Here is a 25,529-nt window from a genome sequence, read left to right on the forward strand (position 1 = left end):
CACACACTTGGCCAGTGTACCAGCTCACTGGCTTTCATTTTCCCAGGAGTTCCTAAATTTATCATTTTAGGCCATTAATCCTGATAATTTTGAGTGTTCTGAATAAATTCAAATAGGAGAATTATCTACTTCTCCTCAAGGGACCATGATATTCATATTCCAACCTAAGTAAATGCTGTTTTTGGTCTTTAAAAAAATTCATCAGGCAGAAGGGAGGAAGTCATACAAGACAACAAGAACATACAACAGAATTGGGGAAGGAGTGAAACAGTTTGAATCACAGAGGGTGATTATCACCCTACTTTTATTCCACCATCAGTTTCATTTCCTCCCTGGTGTTGATTATTTCCTCCTTCCCTCTTCCATGTGTGTCATCGGCTGTGGTTCTCACCCAGGGGGTTTGTTGAAAGAGTGCTGGACCCACCCCCAGTTTTGGGTTCTGTGTGTCTGGCAAGAGGCCTGATTATTGTGTTTTAAACAAGTTCTCAGGAGATACTGATGCTGCTCATGTAGGACCACATTTTGAGACCCAATGACAGAGAATTGACAATGTTAAATTGTATATTTGGAGTCCTGGAAAGTACGTAGAATTAAGTACCTATTATGACTATTCTAATTCTCTTCTAACTCTCATAGTATTAGAGGGGAAGGCAGGAGGTACTTGTGCTGAGCTGCCTCATTCTCATGTCTTCTTACTCCGGTCATGGAGAGCAGACTAGGACAAGGAAGAGGTGCTGAGGGGCACTCCCTGCAGAAATGAACACCCCATGGCCCTTCCACATGCTCTAACAAGGATGCTGTGGTTGTATTATTTGCTGTAATACTCATTTCCTTAACACATGAATTAGCAATTATAGAAGATGGCCTGTGAAGCTGATGGGCTTTGCTTGTCTGAGTAGTTACATTCCACTCTTGATAAGATTCCTAAGGAAAGATATTTTAGGAACTGAGCCTTATACACTGTATTGCACTTTAGCATAACATGGAATTAGCTCTTCAAATGAATTTGAAGTTTAAATGGCTTGTACAAATGCCAGTCGTGTGAGTTTTAAAGCAAACAGACACCTAAAAAGTATAAGCTAAGGGCAAAATAACTCAACTGAATTTAAGGATTAAAATAACCACCACATCTTGCCTGAACCAGGCAAGTTCAAGACCATCAAACAAACATAATTTCCTAAAGGAATGAAAATACAGGAGAGTTTCATCTGCATGAATGCTAAAAGAATAATAATAATAAAAACTCTAACAGAATGGCTGCTTATTTTACACTTACAAACAATTTTGTAACAGGAAGAATCAAGGGGAAATATCCCTGAGATATTTCAAGAATTCAAGAAACTAACAACCACAGACAGGAACAATCAAAGGAAAAGATTTTCAAACGACTAATTGATATTTAACTCCTATGAATACTGTTAATCTGCACGAATGTTCAATGTCATTTAGAAAACATTAGTTAAGCTCCTTATGGACTGCCAGGATAAACTAGGACAAAAGAAAATGAGAAGGATAGGGAGAGAACACAAACTTTCTGCTAGATGAAAGGATGCCTCTTTTGATTACAGTTGGAAATCCTATTTCAGGGAAACTGTCCCTAAGTCCACTGGCTGTCTGCCTTTCTTCAGTAAGCAGTGATATAATAGTGCATCACTAATGGATTAGGTACAGCACCTTTCCATTTCATTAATGAAAAAGAGCTAAAGGCCATTACTTGTCCCAACTGCCATGTGCAGTGACGGTGGGGCATGGGGCACCTGGATGCACGTCTTCCAGAGAATCTGCAAAAGGCATGACATAGGCCACTGAAGGATAGATTAACATTTAAAAATGAAGCAAAGTTGTTATGTCACTGGGAGCAGTGTTTGCATTTGAGGGACCTGGGCAGTGAAAAGGGTATAAAAGTCCTCTTAGATGGTGACTCTAGGGAATTAACTAGAGTGATGTTGATTAAAAGTAAGATAAAAGAATATGATGGCTGTCTAGGGAAAACAATGAACAGAATGAAACCTACCAGGTAAGCGGCACTGCTGCAGGGCACGCATATCTCTACAAGTCAGACACGTTGTGGGTTTTCACCAATACTTTAAATTATTTCATGTAAGAATCCTTTCTTAATAACTCTCTTTTCTCCAGATTATCTCTCTTTTGCTTCCACTTTCTTGTTCCTGAGATTTTTCCATCCCATTCAGAAGGTTCTCTGAACTTAGTTGTTCATTCAAATTTCTAAACTTCTTGGAAATTATGAATCTGTTTTCCTCTTGCTATTTTACTCTTTTGAACATCAGGTTAGAGCTACACATAAAGTGCGTCTACCAAATTCTTACATGTACGCACCACTTATTCAATTGACAAATATTTATTGAACACCTGCCCAGATGCAGCTGCATAAGAGGGAAATATGGTAAATAGGAGTAGTTCCTTTTCTGAATAAGTTTTAAGTCTTGACTCTACAGGGAAAGAAAGGTAATTAAACAGAAAATGGCAATTCAGCATGTTAAATGTGATGATGAGGATACTCCCAGGGACCTAAGGAGGATGAGGAGAAGTGGCAACTCTGAGTAAGACAGAAAGACAAGGAAGACTTCCAGGGGGAAGAAAGCAGCTTAGACCCTCCCTGCAGAATAAGCCAGCGTTAGCCAGTTGAGGAGTAAAGGAAAAGGCATTCCAGACATAGTTATCGAATCCTCACATATGCAAGGACCCCAGAGGCCTGGGCCCTCCCTGGAACTGAAAGCAGTTCATTATGCCTGCAGCATAGCAGTCGTAATGGAGGAGCTTGGAGAAGCAGGCATCAGGATCACAAAGGACCTTGTAGCATAGGTTAAGAGCTGAGGAGGCTGTTTTGAAGGTTGTGGGAGGATTTGAAGCAGGTCATATTTGTGTTAGAAAGATGGTTTTGCTGCCTGCAGAGAGAATGGAGCAGGATGGGTTAAGGTTTGAATCAGCCAAACCAGTCAGATGGATGTCATGCTAATCCTGCCAAGAGATGTGACAATTAACTAGATCAACCTTCTGGGTGGGGAGGAGCCCTAAATTTTAAGCCTCTTAGAGGAAATTCAGGTATCTGACTAGTATTTCCTCCACATTTATTTGGAGTAAAAGTCAACAACATTGAAGTCTTTACTTGAGGGTGAGTCCTTATTTAAAGACTGTTTTCTTTTCATCAAAATTTTGAGCCTTACTTCCACCAGGGATAACAGGAATAGCACAGTCCTTCACCTCCAAACCTCTAGGACCTACAATTTAAAGATGGGTGGAGGGGTGGAGAGGAAGGTGTAAGCATTCATACTGTCAGGTGAAGTACAAAGAGGTGCTAAGAGAGGACTTGGAGAGTTTTCAAAATAAAGCAACATTTCTCTCGCTTGAAATCAGACAGAGATTTATAGGAGAGACACATTGGAGATAGGTAAGATTTGACCAGCAGAAATGGCAAGTGTGGTGGGGAAGAAATTCCTAGAAAGTCAGCAGGAATAAAGGCAAGAAAAAGTGCTCCAGGCCAAACACATTCTACAAATAATTATGACCAGTGAAAGAACACAGTTACCGAGGGACACACAGGAAAATGTTAGGCCTCGAACATGAGGCGGTTGATTCCTTTCTGATCCTTGCAGCCTTTAAGTTGCGGCTCTTTGACTGGGAAAATAATATAGTAGGAGTTTCCATTTAAAGAATTTATGTCATTATAGCTCACCTTGCTCCCAAAAAGGATTTATGGCATCTTCCCCAGTTGTGTAAGATGTTGTAGTATCAAATCAGTGAGAAAAATGAGGCAAAAGGAAAGAAAGGAAGGTATAGTCAGCAAGGCTAAAAAAAATAAATGCCATTATAATTTATCAGAGTTAGTTAGCAATGGATTACATGATATACTGTGTCCATTAGATAAGGAAACAAACCAGATGTATAGAAGAATAATTCCCAATATGGAGGTAAGAGAGACATTTCTTCCATGGTTCTGACAGGAGCAGATACTGTGTAGTCTAATGAATGTGAGTTTTAATGTAAGCAAGGCAAGTTTCTAAGGGCATTTATTACAGCATCCTTCAAATGCAAGTGAATGGCATGGTGCTAATGCATACTTCATGGAAGGAGATTTTCAGGGGGTCAGTGGGATAATATTCATCCAGGTAAAACAGCCTTCTCAGCATAATCCAGGGATATTATTTAGAGTAACCAAGAAGCATGGCTATACTGCATATTATCCAAATATTTTTCCAAAAATATTATTTTCTCATAGTTAAGGCTCTGAGAGGTATGAGGGGCAGTGACTTAGAACTGTTATACTTCATGAAAAGAATATGGAATGAAGCTTTCTTTGCTGTTACTTAAAAATGGCCCTTATTTTTTAACCATCAGCTGAACTTGGCATTGGATAGCTAGTGTCAAGTAGAAGAAGTTAAGAGGATAAACCACAGACTCCCCCCAAAATAAACTCCCCTCTGCTTGGAGGTGAGCTGCAGGAAGGGTAAGATTCTTCTCAGAAAAACTCTGGGTCTGCTCTCACACAGAAACCCGAAAGTAATCATCACACGGTGGTGCTAAGGTGTGACACAGTTTTAACACCCACCCCATGGTAGAACAAACTCTGTAAGCCCCCCACAGCTCTGGGGAGTGTAGCATGACTGGTATGGTATATACTGGTATGCAAGTTTGAGGGGTGCAATTGAAAAAGACAACTTTAAATTCAGAAATCTGATCTGTACCCTCATTCTGGCAGTAAAAGAATAGAGTAGGGATAGTTATTTACTAAGGTTAATTCTCACTTGTTATATTAAGATCATATCCTTGCAGATCAAGTTAAAAGAAAAAAAAATGTTAATCTCAAAATGTGCTCAGGCATCGGTATAAAGGCTGAATAAGAAAGGGAAGGGCCAGGTGCTGACACTAGGAAGACACTGAAATAACAAACGAACAAGGACCCTACCTGGACTTGGGGAATGGAACGGAATGGGTAGGGTGACTCAAAGTATACTGTGGAAATAGACTTCATAAGAAAAAAGAAGTTTGCATGTGGGATAGAGTGAACCAAAATGTCTCTGAGGTTTTAAGCACACTTGCCCAGAATAAAAATGACTTGTCAATTTATAAGAGATTTTTTATTCTACTCCAAGTTCAGCTGAATATTAAATATTATGTTTCTCACCCAAAAAGAGCTATATACTCCAAGCCACTGTCAAAGACTATAACAATCCTAAACTCATACGTACACTTAACTTTGAAAATCTTGTCTTCAAGATATAATATTTATAGAGGTTTGCCTGAGCCCTAGGGAAGTCTGCAGAAGGAACTGGAGTGGAAGGAAAGATTATGAGGTTTAAATTGTGAATATAAAGTTTGAATTTCCAAAGGGCCAACCAAGGGTGGTGGGAGTGGATGGGGGCTGTCTAGGAGGGAGGGAGAAACGTGGGCATGGAACTCAGAGGATAGGATGAGCAATATAGATTTGGAGGTCTCATCCATGTGACAGTAAGAACTGGGGAAGCAGATGACTTCACTGAAGAATAGAGCAAAGAAAGGCAAGTGTCCTATGACCACACCCTGAGAAAAAGATGGAAAGGTTCTACAGCTTTTTTAAAGCAAAGGCAAAGTCAACAATGGGTAAGAATATGTTGAAACAGGTACATGTGGGGTAGAGAGTAATCAATGCTGTAAGACCAAAGGTTAAGACGAATGATGGCAAAAACAGAAGGAAGGGTTCACATTGATAAAGAGAAGGCTTGACAAAGCACAGGAGGCTAGCAAGAGAGGAAGAAGGAAGAAGCAGGCATTTGAAGTTAAGAGGGAACATTTGTGAGAGAGCAGATGGAGGATGGTATGCATCTTCTCAAAACGAGGAGGTAGCCATTTTCTGAGTGTAAATGGCAGGACTGATGTTTGGAACTTGAGAAGGTAAAATAGGCTAGATCAGCTGAAGGAACGTAAATATGAGTGAAGGTCCAGCTGAACTTACGAGTCAGTTTGTAGAGGACACAGAAATTTCTTTACTGAATGGTTGTGACAATCAAATGTATCAAAATCAATCCTCATAAAGCGCCTAGCATAGTGCCCTGGACATAGTGTGTTCTTTGTGTACATAAATTCATCTTTGTGTTCCCAGTACCTTCCATATACACTCAGTATGTGTGATGAGTAAAACACATTTTGGCCTATTTCATGTTTGTATTAGCATTTTATCAAGGCCATTCAATGCTCAGTTATATTTTTGTCAGGCAACATGATCATTGCCCTTTAGATAAGGAGATTATTTATGGAAATCTTTTTCAAATTATCTTTAATCAGCTGGCAGCTATTAGCAATGTCAGAGTATTCCCAATTAAACAATTAAAAAAGATTATCAACAATTATCAGACAAGAACACTTGATAACTGTGGTGGATAAAACAAAGGTAAGGGCATTCGCAACCCTAAAACAATTAAACATCTTCCTTTTCTGTCTAATGTGAGTGGCTACTGCATCTTTACCAATGGCAACTCCAGCTCTGCTTGGTTCCTCTCATCTATTAGACAACACTTATCAAGACACCCAATCATGTGCTTGCCCCCCACTTCCTGATAGCACCTCATGCAGAATAAACTGTCACTTCCTAAGCCCTTTCCAAAGTCATACTGAGCAAGGTCAAATCCCATAATAAGCTCCTCAAACTTCCTCTTCTGAGATGCTCCATGGCTCACATGATGTCACTTTTCCCTCATTTCTGCAAGCTAGTAAACCTAATTTTATTTGACTATAATTGGTCTCTGGTCGTTGATTCGCAGGCTTTAAACCTTCCAGAACAAGGATTTCAAAAATCTCAACGATTTTTTTTTTACCTAACTCTACATATTTGATTTGCTAAAGTAACTACTCAATTATGAATCAAATTCCCATTTCCTGAATCTGGAGTCCTGTACTTTCCCAGATCTGTGTCTCTTGGGCAGACTGCTGGACTCAGAGCAGGCACATAAGGTCATTAAATTTGTGCCTCAAAGGGGCCTGCAATCCATTACTCTGAACCCAACATGGTTTTGCTGCCAACTGAAATATGTCCATTGCATGTAAATTAAAGGACAGTATTTGGTTAAAATCTTTCCAACTTTTTGTTTTCCCACTTTTAAAAAAACTTGATGGGAAGTGATTACAATTTTGATAGGTAGTATATGGGTCATGTAGCTGATGACTCTTCGATCAATATTTTGTCAAAGCCAAAGCACCGGGAGTGCACCAAAGCTCATGGTTCAGACAAGTGAAAAAGAACGGCAGGCCTGATAAGAAATAATGAACTGTTCACGATATCTCGCACAGTATCAACATGAATGAAAATCAGTGATAGAAAAATAAGCAATATATTGGATGGCAAATGGACTTTGAAATGCTATCATTGTGGTTTGGGTAGGAATAAATATTCTTTGATCTACAGCTTGGGGAAACAAATTATCTCCAAGAGCAGTTTTTATTTTGTATATACATGTACATATATATGTACATGTATACACATATATAATTGAACTATATGTGTGTGTGTGCATATAAACAAGGAATATGTACTTCCACAAGGAAGTTAGAATATTCATATGTAATGAAAGTACACTGTATACTGTATATGATCCCTATTTCAAATGTTTTATCAATTCCATAAACCACAAGAGAATGGAAGCCTCACAGTAAATAAACTGGGAAGATTTTAGGTTGTTCTAAATGCTGCCTGCAAGATAGAGAATATATCATTTGAAATGTGATTTTGATATGAAAAATCTTAAGAGAAACAGTCAATTGGTTGTGGAGATATACTTTCTGGCAGGTAGATAATGAATTCATATAGAAGATTAAGCGTGGCTTTAGACTACAGAATCTCTCAAAAAGTCTATGTCCCTTCTGTAGAGGGATCTGCTTCTTTTAGTTCTTCTTAAATGCTGTAGTGTTGAGACATAAGGAGTGAAGTGGGGAAAATTTTAGGATGGTCATTGCTACCACTACACCCAAAATAATATTCACAATCATTATCATCATCTTCATATTGATACATGCATGTTTTCCTGGCATATAACTACTTCCCTAAAGTTATAAACATTAAAAGACTGTGCTATTAAAATTTCAGTAAATTATACAAGTTGCAAAGCAACATTTCAAAAAGTTTAGAAAAAGAAATTAAAAACACACATGATCATTTTATGTATTCTCTTCTAGCTTCATGTGCATATATTAGGACTCAAAATCATAATGAGGCCGATTTTGTCACCTCTTTTCACTTTACACTATAAATATTATCTTTCATGTGGTTAAAAAAGCTTTAAAATGTATTTATTATGTTAACTCAACTAATAATGATATAACAGTTCAGCCAATAGGAGAATGATGTAATGAGTATCATTAATATGTCTTCTATGGTTAGATATTGGGTTTGGAAACTATTTTAAAACAACTTTGGCTCAATCTAATGTAATGTTAGCGCTACTATGTAAGGTTAGTGAGACTCCAAAAAGCCATTCAATGCACCTCCCTTAATGTGGGAAAAGAGGAAAGGAAGCCTCAATTATTTAATATCTATTATGGCTCAGGCACTTACTCCGTACTGTGGGTATGTCATCTCAATTAATCCTCACATTAACACACATACAGAGATGCTAATGTGTTATACTTGAGTGGAAAAGTAAGCTTCAGAAAATTTAAGTAGCTGGCATTATGAAGTAATTATTAAATAGTTGGGTCAGGAATTACATACACCCCCTTGACGCTAAATGCCATTTCCAGTTACTATACCATACTTTTTCCTATTCCAGGTTGCATGTATGTGAATGAATAAAACCAGTGCCCACTGGCAATTTTTTAGATCAGATCAACACATCTTTCATTTTATCTTTCCACCGAGACTTTATAGCACACAAATTTCCCTGAATCATTAGCATTTTTCCCTTATTTTTTACCATGGAATTAGAGCTTTCATACTCCAAGTTGAATTTGTGAAGAGTTTATAAAATTAAGCACTGTATTCAAAAGCATAATTAAAAACACCAGCAAATCAGTGAACAGTTGCGAACAAAAAATAGAACATGCTACACCAGAAACATTTGCCATGCACTACATCTAACTCTGACCTGATCAGTGGGGCCAAAGGGAAATAGATTAAATTATGTATTTTACATTGTCAGTTCAAAAGCAGTATATCTGTTCATCAGGAGAAAGATACTTGCCGAGGCACTGGACTAGAGTTGCAATTCATCATCTGCTTCTCTATATACGGAACATTGGGTAAAATAATGGACAGTTACTGCCATGGTAATGTCTCGAAAAAGCTAGCAAAGTTGTTGAGGTGTTTGTGTCATATATCACCCCTCTAAAAAGGAGAAGTTGGAATCGTTACATTTTAACTCTGAGAAAGCGCTTCTATATGGACACACAATCATACGGTTCAGGTATTTTGCTTCCTGATAAACTAATTGAACAGAGTGCCTAGAGAAATATTAACATTGCCATCAGACAGTATCTCTCCAGGATCAGATGTCTCAATTCTGCCTTTGGCAAGCACTGAATCAGTCAATTTGTGGTTGGAGTCTCGGACCTGAACCTCAAGTGCCCACTGAGTGCTTTGATTACAAAGGGAACTGGGTGCTTCCAGTACCATGTGCTGATTCCTACACATGTAATTAGCCCCCTTTAAAAATCTCTTGTTGGCTGGAAAATGCTCTCCTCCTCTGTTGCCATGAGGTGCGGGCTGCCCTTTTTTCTGTGGGTGATTGAGGTACCAGGTGACATGTGTGCTGTGCTGAGTTCCAAGACCATCACTGCCGCCTCGCTGAGTGATGCTTGCACAGAGACAGCATCCTGGGTGCTGTCTTCACATACAATACACATGCTGCATCTCTAAGTAGATTTGCTCTGACCCTGCTCCAGAAGGGCAGTCAGATCTCCCGCCATCCCAGGCAGTGCTAAGACTTTAGACAAAACCAGGAAAGCTTCCCTTCACCCTCAGAATACAGGAATTGGAGGAGCAGTCACCCAGGGGAAATAGAACAGTGAGTACTGATCAATCAAGAATAGCTTCAGTGGACACCATCAACCACAACAGGAACACCACCAGCCTATGTGGTGCAACAAAGATGCAAAGCATATTTTTACTACAAATCCACCGGGATGATTTATCTCTTACCTTTTCTATAAATTTCTAAAAGTACAGAATTCTAAAGGCTGCCAAGAGGATAGTAACCTGAATATATAGATTTGATTTTCCTGGCGGGTAATTCCCTGTTGCTGGTACATACAAATAAGTCCCCGGAAACCAATATGAGTGTGTGAAAAATAAAAATATACTTTTAGTGTTTTAATACTTCAGTACTACAATCAATTACACTGTTCAAATGAAAACACTAAGAAATGTCTCTCAGTCATCATCCCAATCTCTCCCCACATAGCCTTTCTGACATTCCACGTGCCTTTCATGGGATTTAAACAAATACAAAAATGTTAACTTTAAAGGAAAGGCACCCCATGTTTATTATGAAGACTGTCAGTAATAGCATTTAATTTGGAATCATTATGAAAATAAATTTATTAGAGGAGGGGTGAGAAAACAATAGTCCACAGGCCAAATCCAGCTTGCTGCCTGCTTTTATAAATAAAGCTTTACTGGAACATAGCTATGTTCATTCATTTACACATGGTCTGTGGACACTTTCACCTTATAAGGGAAAGTTGAGTATTTGTGACTTAGACTATATGACTGGCAAAGCCTAAAATATTTACTGTATGGACCTTTACAGAAACACTTACTGAATGAGAAGATAAGGCATAGGATTTTGTGTCCTCCTATACCAACTACCCCGGCCCCCAAAGAAAATGAAAAAAAACCAAAGCAACCACAATTGTGCTCCCACAGGAAAAGTCTTTAAGACATCATTTTTATAACACAGTGAACAACATAAATGCACCAGCAGGAACAAAATAACAACATGCATGTGTCTGTTTGTAAAATACTTGTACGAATTTCAAGTACAAAGTCTGTTCTGAAGACTGTTTTTACAAAATGTCACGTGCTGTGCGGTTTGACAGTCTTTACAACCCTGTCCTCTGTGGTTAGATTCGATGTTCTTTGAAGGCAAGGAATGCATCTCTATTTTATAACACCTAGCCTTGGTAAGTGTTAGTTGAAATGAGTGAATAATAACTAGAACGAAGTCTCCCTTACTATAATTTATTGAAAAGGAGAAAATCAAATCATTAGTGCATTTAAACAAATACAGTTTTGTAATAAAAGTAGATGCACAGTATTTAGGCAAAGAAACAAAACTGATTTTCATGCAAAGTTTGTGGCTACACTTAACTCAGTGTCAGGTCCTTTACAGTAAATACAATTTAAAGGCTAACTGTTGCTAATTGGAGGTACTAATGGACCTGATTTTTAATTAAGAGATGTAAATCATTTATAATTAGTTCCTAATATCCATGAAAACAACTTTTGTTTAGAGCTTGAAGAAAACGCTTTTGTTTTCTGACATAGCTTAAACACACACCCCAACCACACCTACCAATTACGGGATAGTTTTATAAAGTGATTCCCACTTTAAAAAGGCAGTATAATAATAGGTTTCAACCAAATCCTTGGTAGAGCATCACCATTTCTAAATTAATGAAGCTTTCCAAGGCAAAGTTAAGTTAGTGACTAGCAAAAACAATGTGGAAAAACTGTCTATTATTTAAACAGTGAATTTTGCCTTAATCTGGTCAAATGCCCTTGTGAGGGACTGCACTCTTAGAGCATAAATCCCTGGCTAGAATTCTGACACTGATTCAGACTTCATATTCAACTACAGTAAGTAAAACTACATTGTGACTTACGTATACTTTTTCTGTCAAACCTCATTGTGAAGCTGTCCTGATAACATAGACTATTTTCTATCTATTTTTGCTGGTGTTTAGAAGGACAAAGCAGAAAATTAATACTATGATTCAGAAGTCTTATGGTTTTCTGTCAATGCAGTTCTGGGTTCTTTTTCACATTTCATTTTTTTGTAAACATAGATTCAAATTCTGAACTCTAAGGTTTTCAGAAAAGGAGTCTGAATTTGGGGTCACTGTCCCCTGTAGTAGTCTCTGGTTTGATTTCCTGAAGGTCCCCTTCAAGGGAATTAAGCTCAAAGCAACTGAGATAAAAATTTGGAAGCAAATTATCTGCAGTTTTCATACATGCTTCATAAAATCCAACTGTGAATAGAAAAAAAAATGTTTTACTTCTCATTTTTTACTCTTCAAATTTGCTTAAAATAGGAGGATCTTCTTTTAAAAGTTATAATTGCTATGGAAAGGAAACACTAAAAAGGAAATAGTCTCGTAATTTCGCATGAAAATGTAGAGGGTTGTTCCAGCCTTCAGGCCTCTGTCCTTTAAATAAGCTGGATGAGGTGTTGCAGAGACTGGAAAAAGAGAGATGACTCTGATGAAATAAATTTGAAACTCCTATTTCCCAAACTTCAGCCATTGTCTTTTGGATATTATCACTGTTGCCTTAGCTCTTTTCTTCCTGAATTAATTTCTAAAAAATGTATTCACTGTTTAACTATTCACCTTAGACTTTTCCTAAGCAAAGTATCCCTTAAGCCATGTGTTTGATGAGCTTATTCTATGTCATTCAAGTTCACACTGAAGTAATTACACAGCTGCTGAAATAAAAATAAAAAGTTTGGGTCCCATATTCCTAAAATAATTTTAAGTATCCTGGTGATACATAAATAGCACCTTGAAAAACACCGACCTGATACACTTCTCTGCCTCTAATTAGATGTATATTCCAAGTGTTCTGGAAAGAACTTCATTCTTAAAAATTCTAAGAGGAACATCTCCATGACTTTGCAACATGTTCCAGAAATATGTTCTATCAGTGATCCCCTATGTTTGGGACTTTCTTTATGATGATCAGTCCACATCTTATTAATATGGAAAACCAAATAAATAAAACTCCAGCCATACAAAATTACCCCAGTAGGATAGCAGCTCTTATGCTCATATTGCCTGATTTCCTTAATCTCTGTCGCCTTTGCCTTGAGTCTACTTCAGCCACCTGCTCTTATGACCTTGGCTTTGCTGAGAAAGAGTTCATTATTCAAAATCTTAAGTCCAAGTGCTCAACTTCTGGCCATTTTGCACATTTCACTGAGGCTTCTTGTCTCTATCCTCCCAGCCTTCTCTCTCTCTCCCAACCCCTACTGACTTTCTTTTCTCTTTCTTCATCCTGGAAACTACAGTTTGTCTCTCAGTCTTGCCAATATTGTCAGCCCACAAGGCCCTCTTATCCACTCCACCCACTGAAAGCTTAGCTCTGGATTAATCCACCTGTCTGCCTTCTTGGCTATCGATCCCTATTATGGAAAATCAAACATCCTCACAGATCACAAAAATCCACAATCCATAGTTTCAAATGGATCCCCAGAACTGCCTCTCAAACTTCCATGTATTTCTCTACAGTTTTCCACTTCTCTTTCTCCTTGAGTCCCTTACTATGCCATTTCATGCTCCGTCTCAGAAGATGCCACTTAATACTCCATATAAAAACAAATAGTATTTATTGTGTAGGGAATGCTTTGACCTTCTCTTCCTATGTTTACAGACTTGCTTATGCTTACATCATCCCTTCTTCCTGTCCTCCCACATTCCTAGAAGCGATGTCTGGCTTTTGCAGTGGCCTTATTCTATTAGTCATGCCCCTTTTGAATTGCATCTTCAAACTTTAGAATTCTTTCCTGGCTTCTTCATATCATGACTGAATATTTTTCCATCTTAAAAAAAAATAAGTAAATCAGTCAGTCCCACTCTCCATTTGTTTCTGTTACTATCTTCCCTACTCCTCTTCAAAGCCAAATTTATTCAGTTTCCAGCACTTGCTACATCTACTTCCTTATAGAACATTCACTGTCCTTCCCCTTAAAATTGTCCCATCAAATTGACTAGTGACCTCTGTGTGACCTAACCCAATGGCTTCTTTTCAGAACTCATTTTACTGCATAAGCCTCTCTTGAAATACTCTTGCTTTGGCTTCTTTTGAAACCTTATAATCTTGATTTTCCTTCTGTAGCTATTCTTGTCTTCTCCAATCTTTATTTTGAGCTTCTTTTTCTGGCTGTCCTTTATGTTTAAGAATCTGCCTACGTCTCTTCATTCTAAGCACATTCTCTGGGTAACATGGCTTAATTCCATGATGATAGTTTCAAAATCCACCTCTAGCTAAGAGCTCTCTTTGGAGCTCCAGACACATACATCCAAATATTTATTGATTATCTGCCTTGGATGCCTCATGGACATCTCAGACTCAACATGCACAACACTGAACACGGCCTCTGTTCTGACAAACATAATCCTCTTTCCTCTGGCTCAGATCCCAGCAAACGACACCTCAGGCCATTGAGCTACTAGGAACTTAAGGGCTACCTTCCATTCTTTCTCCTTCTATCCTGACACACAGTCAGTTACCAAGTCCTGTGTATTCTATGTGCTTAATAGGTCAACTCTCCATTCTCATTTCTCAACTCTTCATTCTCATTTCTGTAACTTGAACATATGCCAACTTGATGTCATGCTGTGATTCTTGAGTTCTGGTGTCCTCTTCTTGCTTTGTCTCTCTCCAGTGCACATTCCACCCCATATCCAGAAGGATCATGTCACTCTCCAACTTAAGACTTTTTAGTGTATGTCTGTTGCCATCAGGATAGAGTTCAAGGTACCACATTTGGTGATATTGCTCTAGCTTATTTCTCCAGCTTATTTTCTCTACTCTCCCTCTCTCCTTCTGTATCCCTATCCAACTGAACCATCTAGAGTTCCCTGAATTTTCCATACAGTGCTATTCATGAGATTTTTGTATACGCTGTTCCCTTGGTCTGAAACTGTGCCCCTCCAACTTACTTTTTTCTTGTCTAATTCTCCTATCTCCTTATGTCCCTGTTTAGAAGTTTCTTCCATGTTCTCTGACTTCTCCTACTGTATGTTAGTTGTATGTGTGTGTGTGTGTGTGTGTGTGTGTGTGTGTGTGTGTGTATGAAACCACATCATCTTATTTGATTAGTATAGTTGTTGCTAATAACATTTGAGCAATATTTTATGCCAGGATCTATTCGAAGCAGGCTATGTATCTTAACTCATTTAATGCTCACAACATTATGAGGTAACTATTATTATTTTCTCAGGTAAGCCATCTAAGCTGCAGAAGTTATGTATTATTCCCAAGGCTCTGCAACTAGTAAGTGACACAAGTAGATGCTGAACTCAGGCATCTTATTGAAGAGTTAACAGACTTAAACATCATACATTTGTCCATATGGAAGCATGTATGACACTACGCTGTAATCACCTGTTTGGACCTAAGTTCCTTATTGGGCCCCAGGTTCTCAGAAGTAACATCCCAGTACCCAACACAGTGACTGGCACCTGGCATGCTTCCAATAATACTATTTGAATGAGTAAAGAACAAGGTGATGTGTGATTCGAAGAGAAAGAAGTCTTTGCCTAAAATTGGATTTACCCTGACCCAGCCCCAGTGTCTGCCAGTGTGACATTTTGCCCCATGAAATGACTTGCTGTCAGCTGACCATCCCATGCTGTTTCTTGTCCCTAAGAGTTTGCATATCCTGTCCCATCTGCCTTAGTACCGTTCCTGCTCTTGTCCAACTGGTAAACCCTTATTCTTCCTTCCAAATCCAGCTTAGATTCATTTTATTCCTGAGAATTTCTGGCCTTCTTTTTAGATTTCAGATTTTAGTTCCTCTATACTTTATACATTTAAGCATCACAAACAACAGTAACTTATTTTACCAATGGCCTATTTTCTATTTATCTTTGTATCTCTAGGACTTGAGTGTAGCACCTAGCACTCAGGAATGTTCAATAAATGCTTAATACATAGATTGGATGAAATTAGGTTGGGTTATGTCTCTGTAGGTTAATAAACAGTCATCTTGAATCTGTGGGCTCTTACACTGGCAAATAATTGATTACTATTTGAATTGTCAATATTGCCATATTGGGAGGTGTAGACAGGAGCTCTCACAACACTTTTGCCTGTTTCACTTCCCTGATCTGGTCAAGGACTGGTCAAAGGCTATGCCATTTCTCATGAGTCACTCAAGTGACTTATTAACACCAGACAATTAGCACACATCTTAAGATGGCGAGTCTATTTTCACTTAGAGGTAGACCAGAAGGGCCAAAGAAAAGTCTGCAAATTTATGAAGTGTCAAGCCACCAATCCAATCTTATAAGTAGACACTTAGTCCCTTCCTTTGTACTCTACTGCTGGAAACTTTGTACTATTTAAAAAAAAATTCAGATGATATCCTATCTGGCCTTTCTTACTACTGAAATCAGTGGAAGGAAATAGTGGAAGGAAAGTCCCAGTTTGTGTCTTTCAATGTTATTAATATTGGTGAATTATCAAGAGTAGATGCTTCTTGTTAAACAAAGAAGCCACCTGTTAACCAAGATAAAGGCTGTATACATTAAACAAAGTATCTTCCTGAGGGTGCCATATCCAAAATGAAACAGGTACATTATGAATGACAGATAATACACTTTGGGGAAAGACAAGTGATATTTTAATTAATGACAATTTATAGAGTTCCCCAAGAGGACCAAATTGACTTCACAGATTAAAGCTAACTCATTGATTCTCATCTGAACTTCTAAGATGAGTATTCAGCCATGAGCATAATTAAATAAGTCCACAAGTCATGAGCAAAGGTTTATATGACCCTTCAGATGCTGGGTCAAGCAAACCAGGTGGCCAAAAACACAATGTTCTCTGCTTGAGAACCACCATCCAGGTGCAAGACTCAACTGCCCCGGGAAACTTTCATCCTATTTCTGGCCTTTATCTCTTGCCCTGCCTCTCCAATGCTCTTCTTGGTTTGGATTTTATGCCCTTGTCATCTGATACATTAAAGGATCAAAGAGTTCAAAGCTCTTCAGACTGCCAGTATTTTATTTAGTTTAAAAAAGTCAACAAAATAAATGGTGCCCATTTTCCTCATTGCAGGAGCCCAAAATTCAAAATAAAATGAACGCATGAGAAGACCTGTGTTCAAAATAAAAACCCACTTCTTCATATACATATACCCTATTACAGACTGTACCACTAAATTTTACAAACTTGAATACAGCTAATTAAAATCTTGAAGACACCAATACTTCCCCAAATCAGCCTCTACTACTTTGTTGTACAAATGGGACATTGGCAGCTTCCTTTCAATATCCCAAATACCATTTTGGGAACAAATCTGGAGTTTTGATTCATTCAACAAACAATATATTGAGCACCTACTAGGTGTCAGACACTATGCTGGGTGCTAAGCAAGCAAAATGGGATGATTTTTCTGATTTCAGAAGAATCCTGGTCTCTAAAGCAGTGCTTCTCAAACTATTTTTATTTATCTGTGCCCTCTTTTGATAAACATAAATATTCTCCCACTCCTCAGAACATCTGATGAGCCCTTCTAGCACTGAGAATCACTGATACACAGAATATAGACTCTGTTTTCTGTGTATCCTTCACACACCAAATGTCTTTGGGCTTTTACTTTTTATCTCTAAAGCAGCAATTATTTTCCATAGACAAAACTGGACTGGAATCTTAGATATACTTTTTAGAACCACACGTGCTACCCCACCCCACTCCAGAACTGAAATTCAAACTCCATGCACTTAGCCCTGTTGAGAGTCACTGCTTTAAAGAGTTTTGGAGAAAACCAGGCAACTCCATCTCTCCCCGCCAATCAAGTCTTAAAGGAATTAGAATTTTCCTACCTGACACAACAGCTGGTGGAGTATCATAATCCTGTCTTGGGACTGAATCTTTGAATGAAAAGAGCATGAGAAAGAATGCAATGAAGTACAAAAGAAAATAAAATAGAATCATAGTTCTAAACCTTGGAAGTGCCCACTCAATGGGATGTGGTTGCCAATGCCCCTTGGCTTCAAGCATTTGAGGCACTGTGAACCCTAGTTTGCAGTTGATACCGTGGTCCCCATTACCACCCCACAGGGCATGTTGTAAGGCTCTGTGTGACCTTCTGGGACAATAAAGTCTATCCAAGAACATTGTCATCTGTCACAATTTTGGTCCCACCCCTTGGGGAATCAAGGTGAAATATTTACCCTCTCTGGAAGACACAAAAGTTCTTCAAGGCAACCCATCTTTAGGGGCCCCAGAGCACAGTAGGAAATGAAGTCCTGGAGCACAAAAGAAAGAACTAAAATTTTAAAAGAAATAAATGAAATTGCCCATTTCCATACTCTATGGAGGCTGACGCATTCTGAAGTCAGATGCCATCATTAACTGCTCAGCTCTGGCTCCGATCCCAGTGGTTGGCAGTCAAGGCCAAGGAGCATGGTGTACTGGCTCCGAGAGCAGAGACAAACAGACAGCATCTCTGCAACCGATAATTGTTCTTTTCTAAAGTGTCATAACATTGGAGGTGGCAAATGGTAGGGAAAGGTTCATTTAAACTACATGGCAGCCCCTTCAAAATGTGGGGTTATGTGGGATCAAATACATCTGCATTTTTGAAGATGAAAAGGAGGCTTTGGCTTAACACAGTTCCTTTGGCCAGGGGTCTTAAAGAGGGAAGTGGGACATGGCCTATGGCCCAAGGCCCCCCTTTGAAAAATGGGAAGTCCTTATCCAGCCCCAGCTCCCTTTGGAGGAACAAACTATGTAAAAGGGACCAGAGATTGCTCACATCAAATAAACTGCCAAAACATGGTTCAATAGAGCTTTTGTGTGACCCTTATTCTATGTGGATGACCATTATTCTATTTTAAAAATGAAAACTTCAAACTTTTCTTTCCATCTCCTTGATAACTTAATTTGGACTGTCACAAATTTCTCCATTTAATCTCCCTGTCACAAAAGGACTGTTTTAATCACTCTCTCCTGCGTAAATGGCATGTGAGAAGACAGATCAAAACCTGAACACTGCAGGCATTTGGACCAGCACAAGCAAATATTCATCAAAGACATGAGTTATTTTGCTTCTCACAACAGGCAATATGAACTAGTGAGTTGATTATAATCCCCAAATCTAGAATGAGTAAAATCATTTTAAAAGAATTTTCAAATATTCATTAATAATGGTCGTAATTCCTAACACCTCTTAAAAAAACTACAATCACACATTATTACTATAGACCAACATAAAGTTAATTTTAAGACCATGCCACCATTTTCCAAGAAAATCATATTTAAAAATAAATAATAAAAGTAAATCATGCTCATTGTTGAATACCTGGAAAATATAGTAAAATATGATCAAAGGAGAAATTAATCCTAATCCTATCATCCAGAAAAAACTGCACTTGTTTTGTATTTTTTACAGCCTTATTTCATAAATATTTTTTCATAGTTGATGCTATATACCACATGTGCAAATTTACATCCTGCTTTTTTGATTGAAGATGATAACCACTTTCCTAATTATTTAAAACTATTATAACTTCATGCTGCCTTACATTCTGGTTTATGGATGGATTATAATTTATTTAACCATTCTTCTTTATTGGACATTATAAATAATACTGGACCAAACATTTTTGAGGTTTAAAGGCTTTCTGTTATTTCAGAATGTTTCCACAGAAAAGCTTCTCAAAACTGTAACTGGTCAGTCAGCAAAAGTGTTTTGTTCTGAAATGTCTTGACTGCCCACATTGCTACCTACCCTGATATTTTAATAAATTTAGATTCTGCACATTACACTATCAGTGAATGAGAATATTTCCCTATACCTTCATCAGCAATGTGTGTTACTTTGATAATTTTGTTTAATGGTTATATGTTTGTACCTATATGTATATTTGATAAATTACTGTTTCTTTGATTACTATTTTTCATATGCTTTTTGGCATTCTATTTCCTCCTTTATTAAATACCTGTGCACACTCTTTGGCATTTATCTATTGGACTACTGTGTTTTGTTCTTAATTTATTTGAACTCACAATCCATTTTTTAAATGGCAAAAGCCTAGGATTTGGAGATAAACCGTCATACTAGACTTGCACTTAATGCCTACTTATTTATCATTTATAAGACTATTTTCAAAGTTCATTTATTTTACAGTAAGACTAACATTTTAAAAAATTATTCTCTTTTATCTCTAATTTCTTTCTTGTATTTGACCCTTTTTAATTAATTGATACTTTTTTTCTGAAAAGTCATTTCAGGAGATGCATTCATAACCATGTATGAATTCATGATACTATTTCCTAATCATGAGTCCATTTAACCTTGTATGGGTTTTTATCTCTCTCAGTCTTAATATTTATATTCATAGCTAATAATTGCAAAAAGACTATCTCTAAGCAAAATGAATAATTCAGGATGTTCACTTGATGGAGTCAGAATTTTAGAGCAATAAAGAAGGGGCAGTATGTCCCTAAAATGTTATAGAACTAGGGTGAGCAAATGGAGTGCAATTCGATTATCTTTGTAAGTGGCTAAAGCTACACCACGGGGACCCAGTGATGTCACAAACCACCAGTGGTTTGGAGAGCACAAACAGAGCTGCAGATAAGGTACCTGCAGAACAAAACCTTTTTTATTTCTTCCAAAAGATTCTGCTGACATTGTAAGCCACTGGTGACCACCAACTGAACAAATGAAAAGGAGATAGGAAACTTGTAAAACAAGATTGTCATGCAATTTGGAGGTTCTCATAACACAGTAAAACCCCCAGTGGTTTCTGCTAAAGCTTACAACAGAGTGATAAGCAATTATGAATAAAGGGCTTTGGTTCTGTGGAGGGAATCCTAAGACAAAAATAAAATAAAATAAACCAAAGCAGAAAAACTAGAAAGTTCTTCAAGGTCAGCGAAGCCCTGGAATAAAACAGTTACACTGCTTGCATAAAATCCATTTCTTTTAAAAGGTCTGCAGATTCTGTCCAGCTTAAGAATAATAGGTAGAGAATTGAACAATAAACATTTGAGGTGGCAACTAGTAGAGAAAGGTTAATTAAACTACCTGGCATTTATTTCAAAATTTAAAACATATATAATTTTATGATGATGCAAAAGAGGCATTGGTTCAATACACTTTCTTTACACAGAGATCATAGAAAGGAACGTGGGAAATGCTCTATGGCCCAAGGCCATTCTAAACATGGAAAATTCTAACTGAGCTCCAATTCCCATCAGACCTGATTACTACCTGCTTTGGATTATTCCCTGCATCTCTCTGCTCCGTCCTTGGAACCTGTCTGTTGCTGGTGTTGAGTTTCCTGTCCTAATCTTGACTTGGCACTTGCCCACACCTTGTGTTGTGGAACTGAGGTGAGCTCAGAAGTCTGAATGCCTCTGAAAAGTTACAGGTGGGATAGAGATATGGTCAGATAGTTTTTAGATTGACTGATGGTGGTGACATGGTAGAGCATGGACTGGAGGAAGTCGAGACTGGAAAGCAGGAATACAGTCAGGAAGCTATTGCAGCTAATTACATGAAGCCCAGGGCAGAGAGTCTAGAAATGTGGAGAAAGTGATGCCCATGAGTGGTCAAAAAATGCCCATGAGACAAAATTGGTGGCACTTGAAACATAATTGTCCATGGTGGTGAGAGAGAAGGAAAGAGTCTAGACTGATTCTAGGTATAGTGTTTGAGTACCTGGGGGAAGGGTCCCGGGACTAGCTCGAGAGGACATACGGGTCAGGGACATATAAGAGGAAGGGGTTAGTGGGGAGGAAGCTCAGGACATTAGTGTGGGTCTTACTGACTGAAATACTGGAGGGAGATTTACAGGTGATATTTAGCAAGTGGTGGGGTAAATGCCTCTAGAACTCCCGGAGGAGGTTAGCCTTGAGGACTCAGGTTTAGTTCTTAGCATAGAAGGTAGGGTTCAAAACCATGAGAGTGGATGAGCGTGCTTAGGGAAATCATGTGAAAATGAGAAGGAAGTTAAAAATCAAACCCTGGCTTAGCAGCCCATTGAAAGAAAGGCAGCAGTGATGGCTAGAGAGGTTGGAGGAAAGCCAGGAAATCCGGAGGCAGGAATCACAAACGAAGAGCTCTTAGGACAAACTGGGTCCAATATTCAAAGTTAGGGACATATTTCATTAAAATCCAAATATTTATCTTATCTTGAAAATTTGGAAAGTGCGGCCTTGCTGAGTCTGTATGCCCACATAGCAACAGCTGTCTGGAGGTAAGCACTGGCTGCCCTCTTCAGATGCGGCATCCGTGTTCCGGGCTGCCAGGCGTACCATCTCTCACCCCAGCCCTCAGGCAGAAATGTTATTACTACTGAATGAGAAATATCTCTAATTTAAAGTACATTCTCCAATATCAACACTATTTATATGACATGACTATGCTTGTGACATAGGAAAATATAGACCAGATTTGATTATATATTTCCAGGGCTTTTCGCTTGAACTCAGTCAACCTTATTCACAAACGTGACTTGGATGGCTTTTACAATCCTGAAAGAGTAGGTTACAAGCTGAGGAATTACACACTTGAAAGAAATATCAAATGAAATAGAGGAGGTCAGTAAGTTGCACTGTGGACTCGATAATGTCCTACATTCCTACTGGTGACCTGGACTTGATGTTCACCAGTTAGAAGGCACCAGCTGTAGAGGGGTCAGGGTGGCTTATTTGATAAGAACTACTCGGTGTCACACACTATTTGATTTATGTTACATATATCGTTCCATGTAACACTCAAAACACCCCTAGGGTGTAAATTTTATTCTTCCCACTTTGTGTAAGAAGAACTAAAAGTTCAGAGAGGTTAAATAACCTGCATAAAGATGCATAGCTAATAACGGGCAGAGCCAGGCTTTAAGCTCAAGTTTAATTACAATGCCCATTGTGCTTTCAATGATACCAGGCCACCTTCCCAGCAATGGGCAAAGTATGTTGAAAAGATAAAAAAAGATAGGAAAATTTTATGAAAATCAATCTTGAGTGGATAGTAGCCACTCCAAATGCCAAACAAGAATTCAGATAAAATGAATCTACGAAGGCAGATCAAAGTGTGACAGTTAAAGAAAAAATCTACCATTCTATAAGGTTCTAGAAAGGCAGAGAGAAAACGGTATTACTGTGTTAATTTAATGAACAAAATATTAGTGAGTTAGAATTCTAAACATTTGCAAAACATTAGTTTACACAAAGCTTATAATGTACTTAAGCATTATTTAGTACAAATGTGAAGGGGGAAAAGAATGAACAAAAGGCTAGAGGAAATTTGGTATTAAAAAAATAATACATGGTTAAAATTTTGCTCTCTAAGAAAGGGAGAGGTATAAATCATTATTGGATAATTTGGCTGTTACCAGCTGGGTAAAAACTGTGGTCTTATATAAATTTGTTCTTGTTGAAAATGCTCAAATACTAATCATAATATATGTTATTGAATCAATAACCTTTCATTTGGAATCTGTTCTATATACTGTATCTTATTTTTCAATTCCCTAAAGGCTTCAGGCATATTCTCAATTAACCTGGCTCTTGTGTTTTTTCTAGTGGCCAATTTGAACTTCAGCAACTCAGCTGGCTTTGCTTTTGACTCAAATGTGTAGGATTTATAAAGTATTTCATTTTATGCTTTGCATTATTAACTCCCTGTTTTATCAGATTCCAGATTATCATTCAGTACAGTGAGATTGCATTACTTTGCTTATTCAAAATTTATGGTCATTTAAGGAGAGAAAGACTGATAAAAAGGGAAATCAATAGTGGGCCTCTCAGCAGCGTTCTGGGCATCTGCTTTGTTGACAAACAAGCAGAGTGAAAAATAATCATCCCATGTTGCTAAAAACTATATAAATACTATCTCAAATTCTATCTCCCTGATGGAAATTAGCTGGACCACAGTGTAAAATTAAATGTAGTTTTAGACACAACTTTTTAAGTATTTGTCAGAGTCCTGAGAAATCTTTGGATCAAGGCCAAGCCTTCAGACAGGTTGAGGTGTCATCAACTATTTTTATAGGTTCGACAACTGACTTCTTAGAGGTAGGTGCTTTGTTTGTTAATAAAACTGAATTTCTTTATGGAAACAATGGGACTCTTTCCATTAGGTATATGGAATTTTTTCCTATTCAGTGTAGATTACTGAGGACTCAGTGGACATATCAGGGACTTCTTATATTCCAAAAGCCTGAGTCCCAACATATCTATGTGGCAAGCAAGCCACTGGTTTAAGGTAAAATTCCAACACATAGCTAATGTACCTGGTGTTTGTAGATTTTTGGAGATGATACCAGCATAAATGAAAGAAATCATATAAATGGTGACGATGAGACATAGGCTTTAAGTCACTGAGGCAAACAAAGGGGCCCCGAATATCATCACATTCAATACTAGACTTAGATAGAGAGGGAAGTGAGACCAGGAGATAGTATTTCCCCAAAGACAGACAGAAACAACAGGGCTCAAGCAGGATTTGAATCCAGGTTTTTGACTTCTAGTCCTGTGCTCCTTCTGTGCTATTTAAGCTGCCTCACTCAGAAGAAACTTCCTTTTTTTCTTTCTACATCTTTAAAAATGACAGAATTATCTGCATTAACATTTATGATAAATAAAAACTGTTGGCCATGGGATCTACATGGGAGGTTGGCTTTGATTTCATTGTTGTCTATAATGATAATTAACAGAACTGTGATATTCCAGGTTATATTGGATATCTGCCCTCTGCACCTTTTGGGGAATGTCCCTGAATGGATTTTTTTTTTTAATACAAAGTTTTGCTAATGATGTCAAATGCCTCATTGATATAAAAATCAAGGCTACAACCGGTAATTTTTTGATATACTTTTTTCCCCTAAGAAAAATATTGGCTAGTCAAAGATATCCCAACCTATAAAAAAAGATCAAGCATATTAGATTCCTTTCCTTTTTTTTCAACGTCGTGTATCTTGACATATTCCAAAGAAAGATTAAATGAGCTTGATTATGTCAGGTTCTCAATGACTATTGGTTGATGTAGACATTGAAAGTAAATAAAAGCTCTATGTCTTGGTCATAGTCAAGGTTGGCTATGGACTTATGAATAACCTAGGATAAATTAGCTGAAGTAGTAAGCATCTGGGAACACAAAACCAGGCTCAAGCGTATTAAGTTACAAGGTCTAGATTCGCAGGTGCATGCATAACCTTTCTGAAAACAGACATTCCACCTGGTGCATTGTGTCGTAAGAACAAGAAGCCACTCAAATTTAAATGCACCCAAGTAGAATTGTCAGCCTTGTGGATGTGAGTAAATGTGGCCCCAGAACTGAATGTGCATGCAGAATGAAGCTTATTCATACTGGAACCTGAAAGGTGTGTTCATCAATGACACAGAACCGGTTGTGTTGATAATGCCCATGGAAACAGAGCACTGCCTCATATTGAACAAGTCCAAAGGAAACAAGACTCCACTTTTCAACTCACCGTTCCTGTTGTGCCCAACGAAAGATGATTCATCTGCTGTGTCAGGGGGCCCATCATGTTCGCTGGCTGCATGGACATAGGGTGGTCCAGGGTTGGCGTGATCACAGCACCCTGCAAGGACACACAACACCCAGTTGAAAACACGCTCC

At 38.1% G+C, this 25,529-nt stretch overlaps 1 protein-coding gene across 17 annotated transcripts in view; it reads right to left on the reverse strand.

Moving 5' to 3' along the window:
* RBMS3 (RNA binding motif single stranded interacting protein 3) overlaps nucleotides 1-25,529 on the reverse strand; it is a 1,308,700-nt gene that overhangs the window by 36,771 nt on the left and 1,246,400 nt on the right. For 12 of the 17 annotated variants that reach the window (XM_057491391.1, XM_057491386.1, XM_057491384.1 and 9 more), the window contains 2 exons: nucleotides 25,381-25,491; nucleotides 17,758-17,805 (listed from right to left, as the gene is read on the reverse strand). In XM_057491391.1, the coding sequence (XP_057347374.1) occupies nucleotides 17,758-17,805; nucleotides 25,381-25,491 (159 nt within the window). The remainder of the gene's footprint in view (nucleotides 1-17,757; nucleotides 17,806-25,380; nucleotides 25,492-25,529) is intronic. The other 5 variants (XM_057491394.1, XM_057491390.1, XM_057491392.1 and 2 more) reach the window with 1 other exon arrangement.

This window comes from Manis pentadactyla, chromosome 14 (assembly GCF_030020395.1).
Source record: "Manis pentadactyla isolate mManPen7 chromosome 14, mManPen7.hap1, whole genome shotgun sequence".
Classification (NCBI taxonomy): domain Eukaryota; kingdom Metazoa; phylum Chordata; class Mammalia; order Pholidota; family Manidae; genus Manis; species Manis pentadactyla.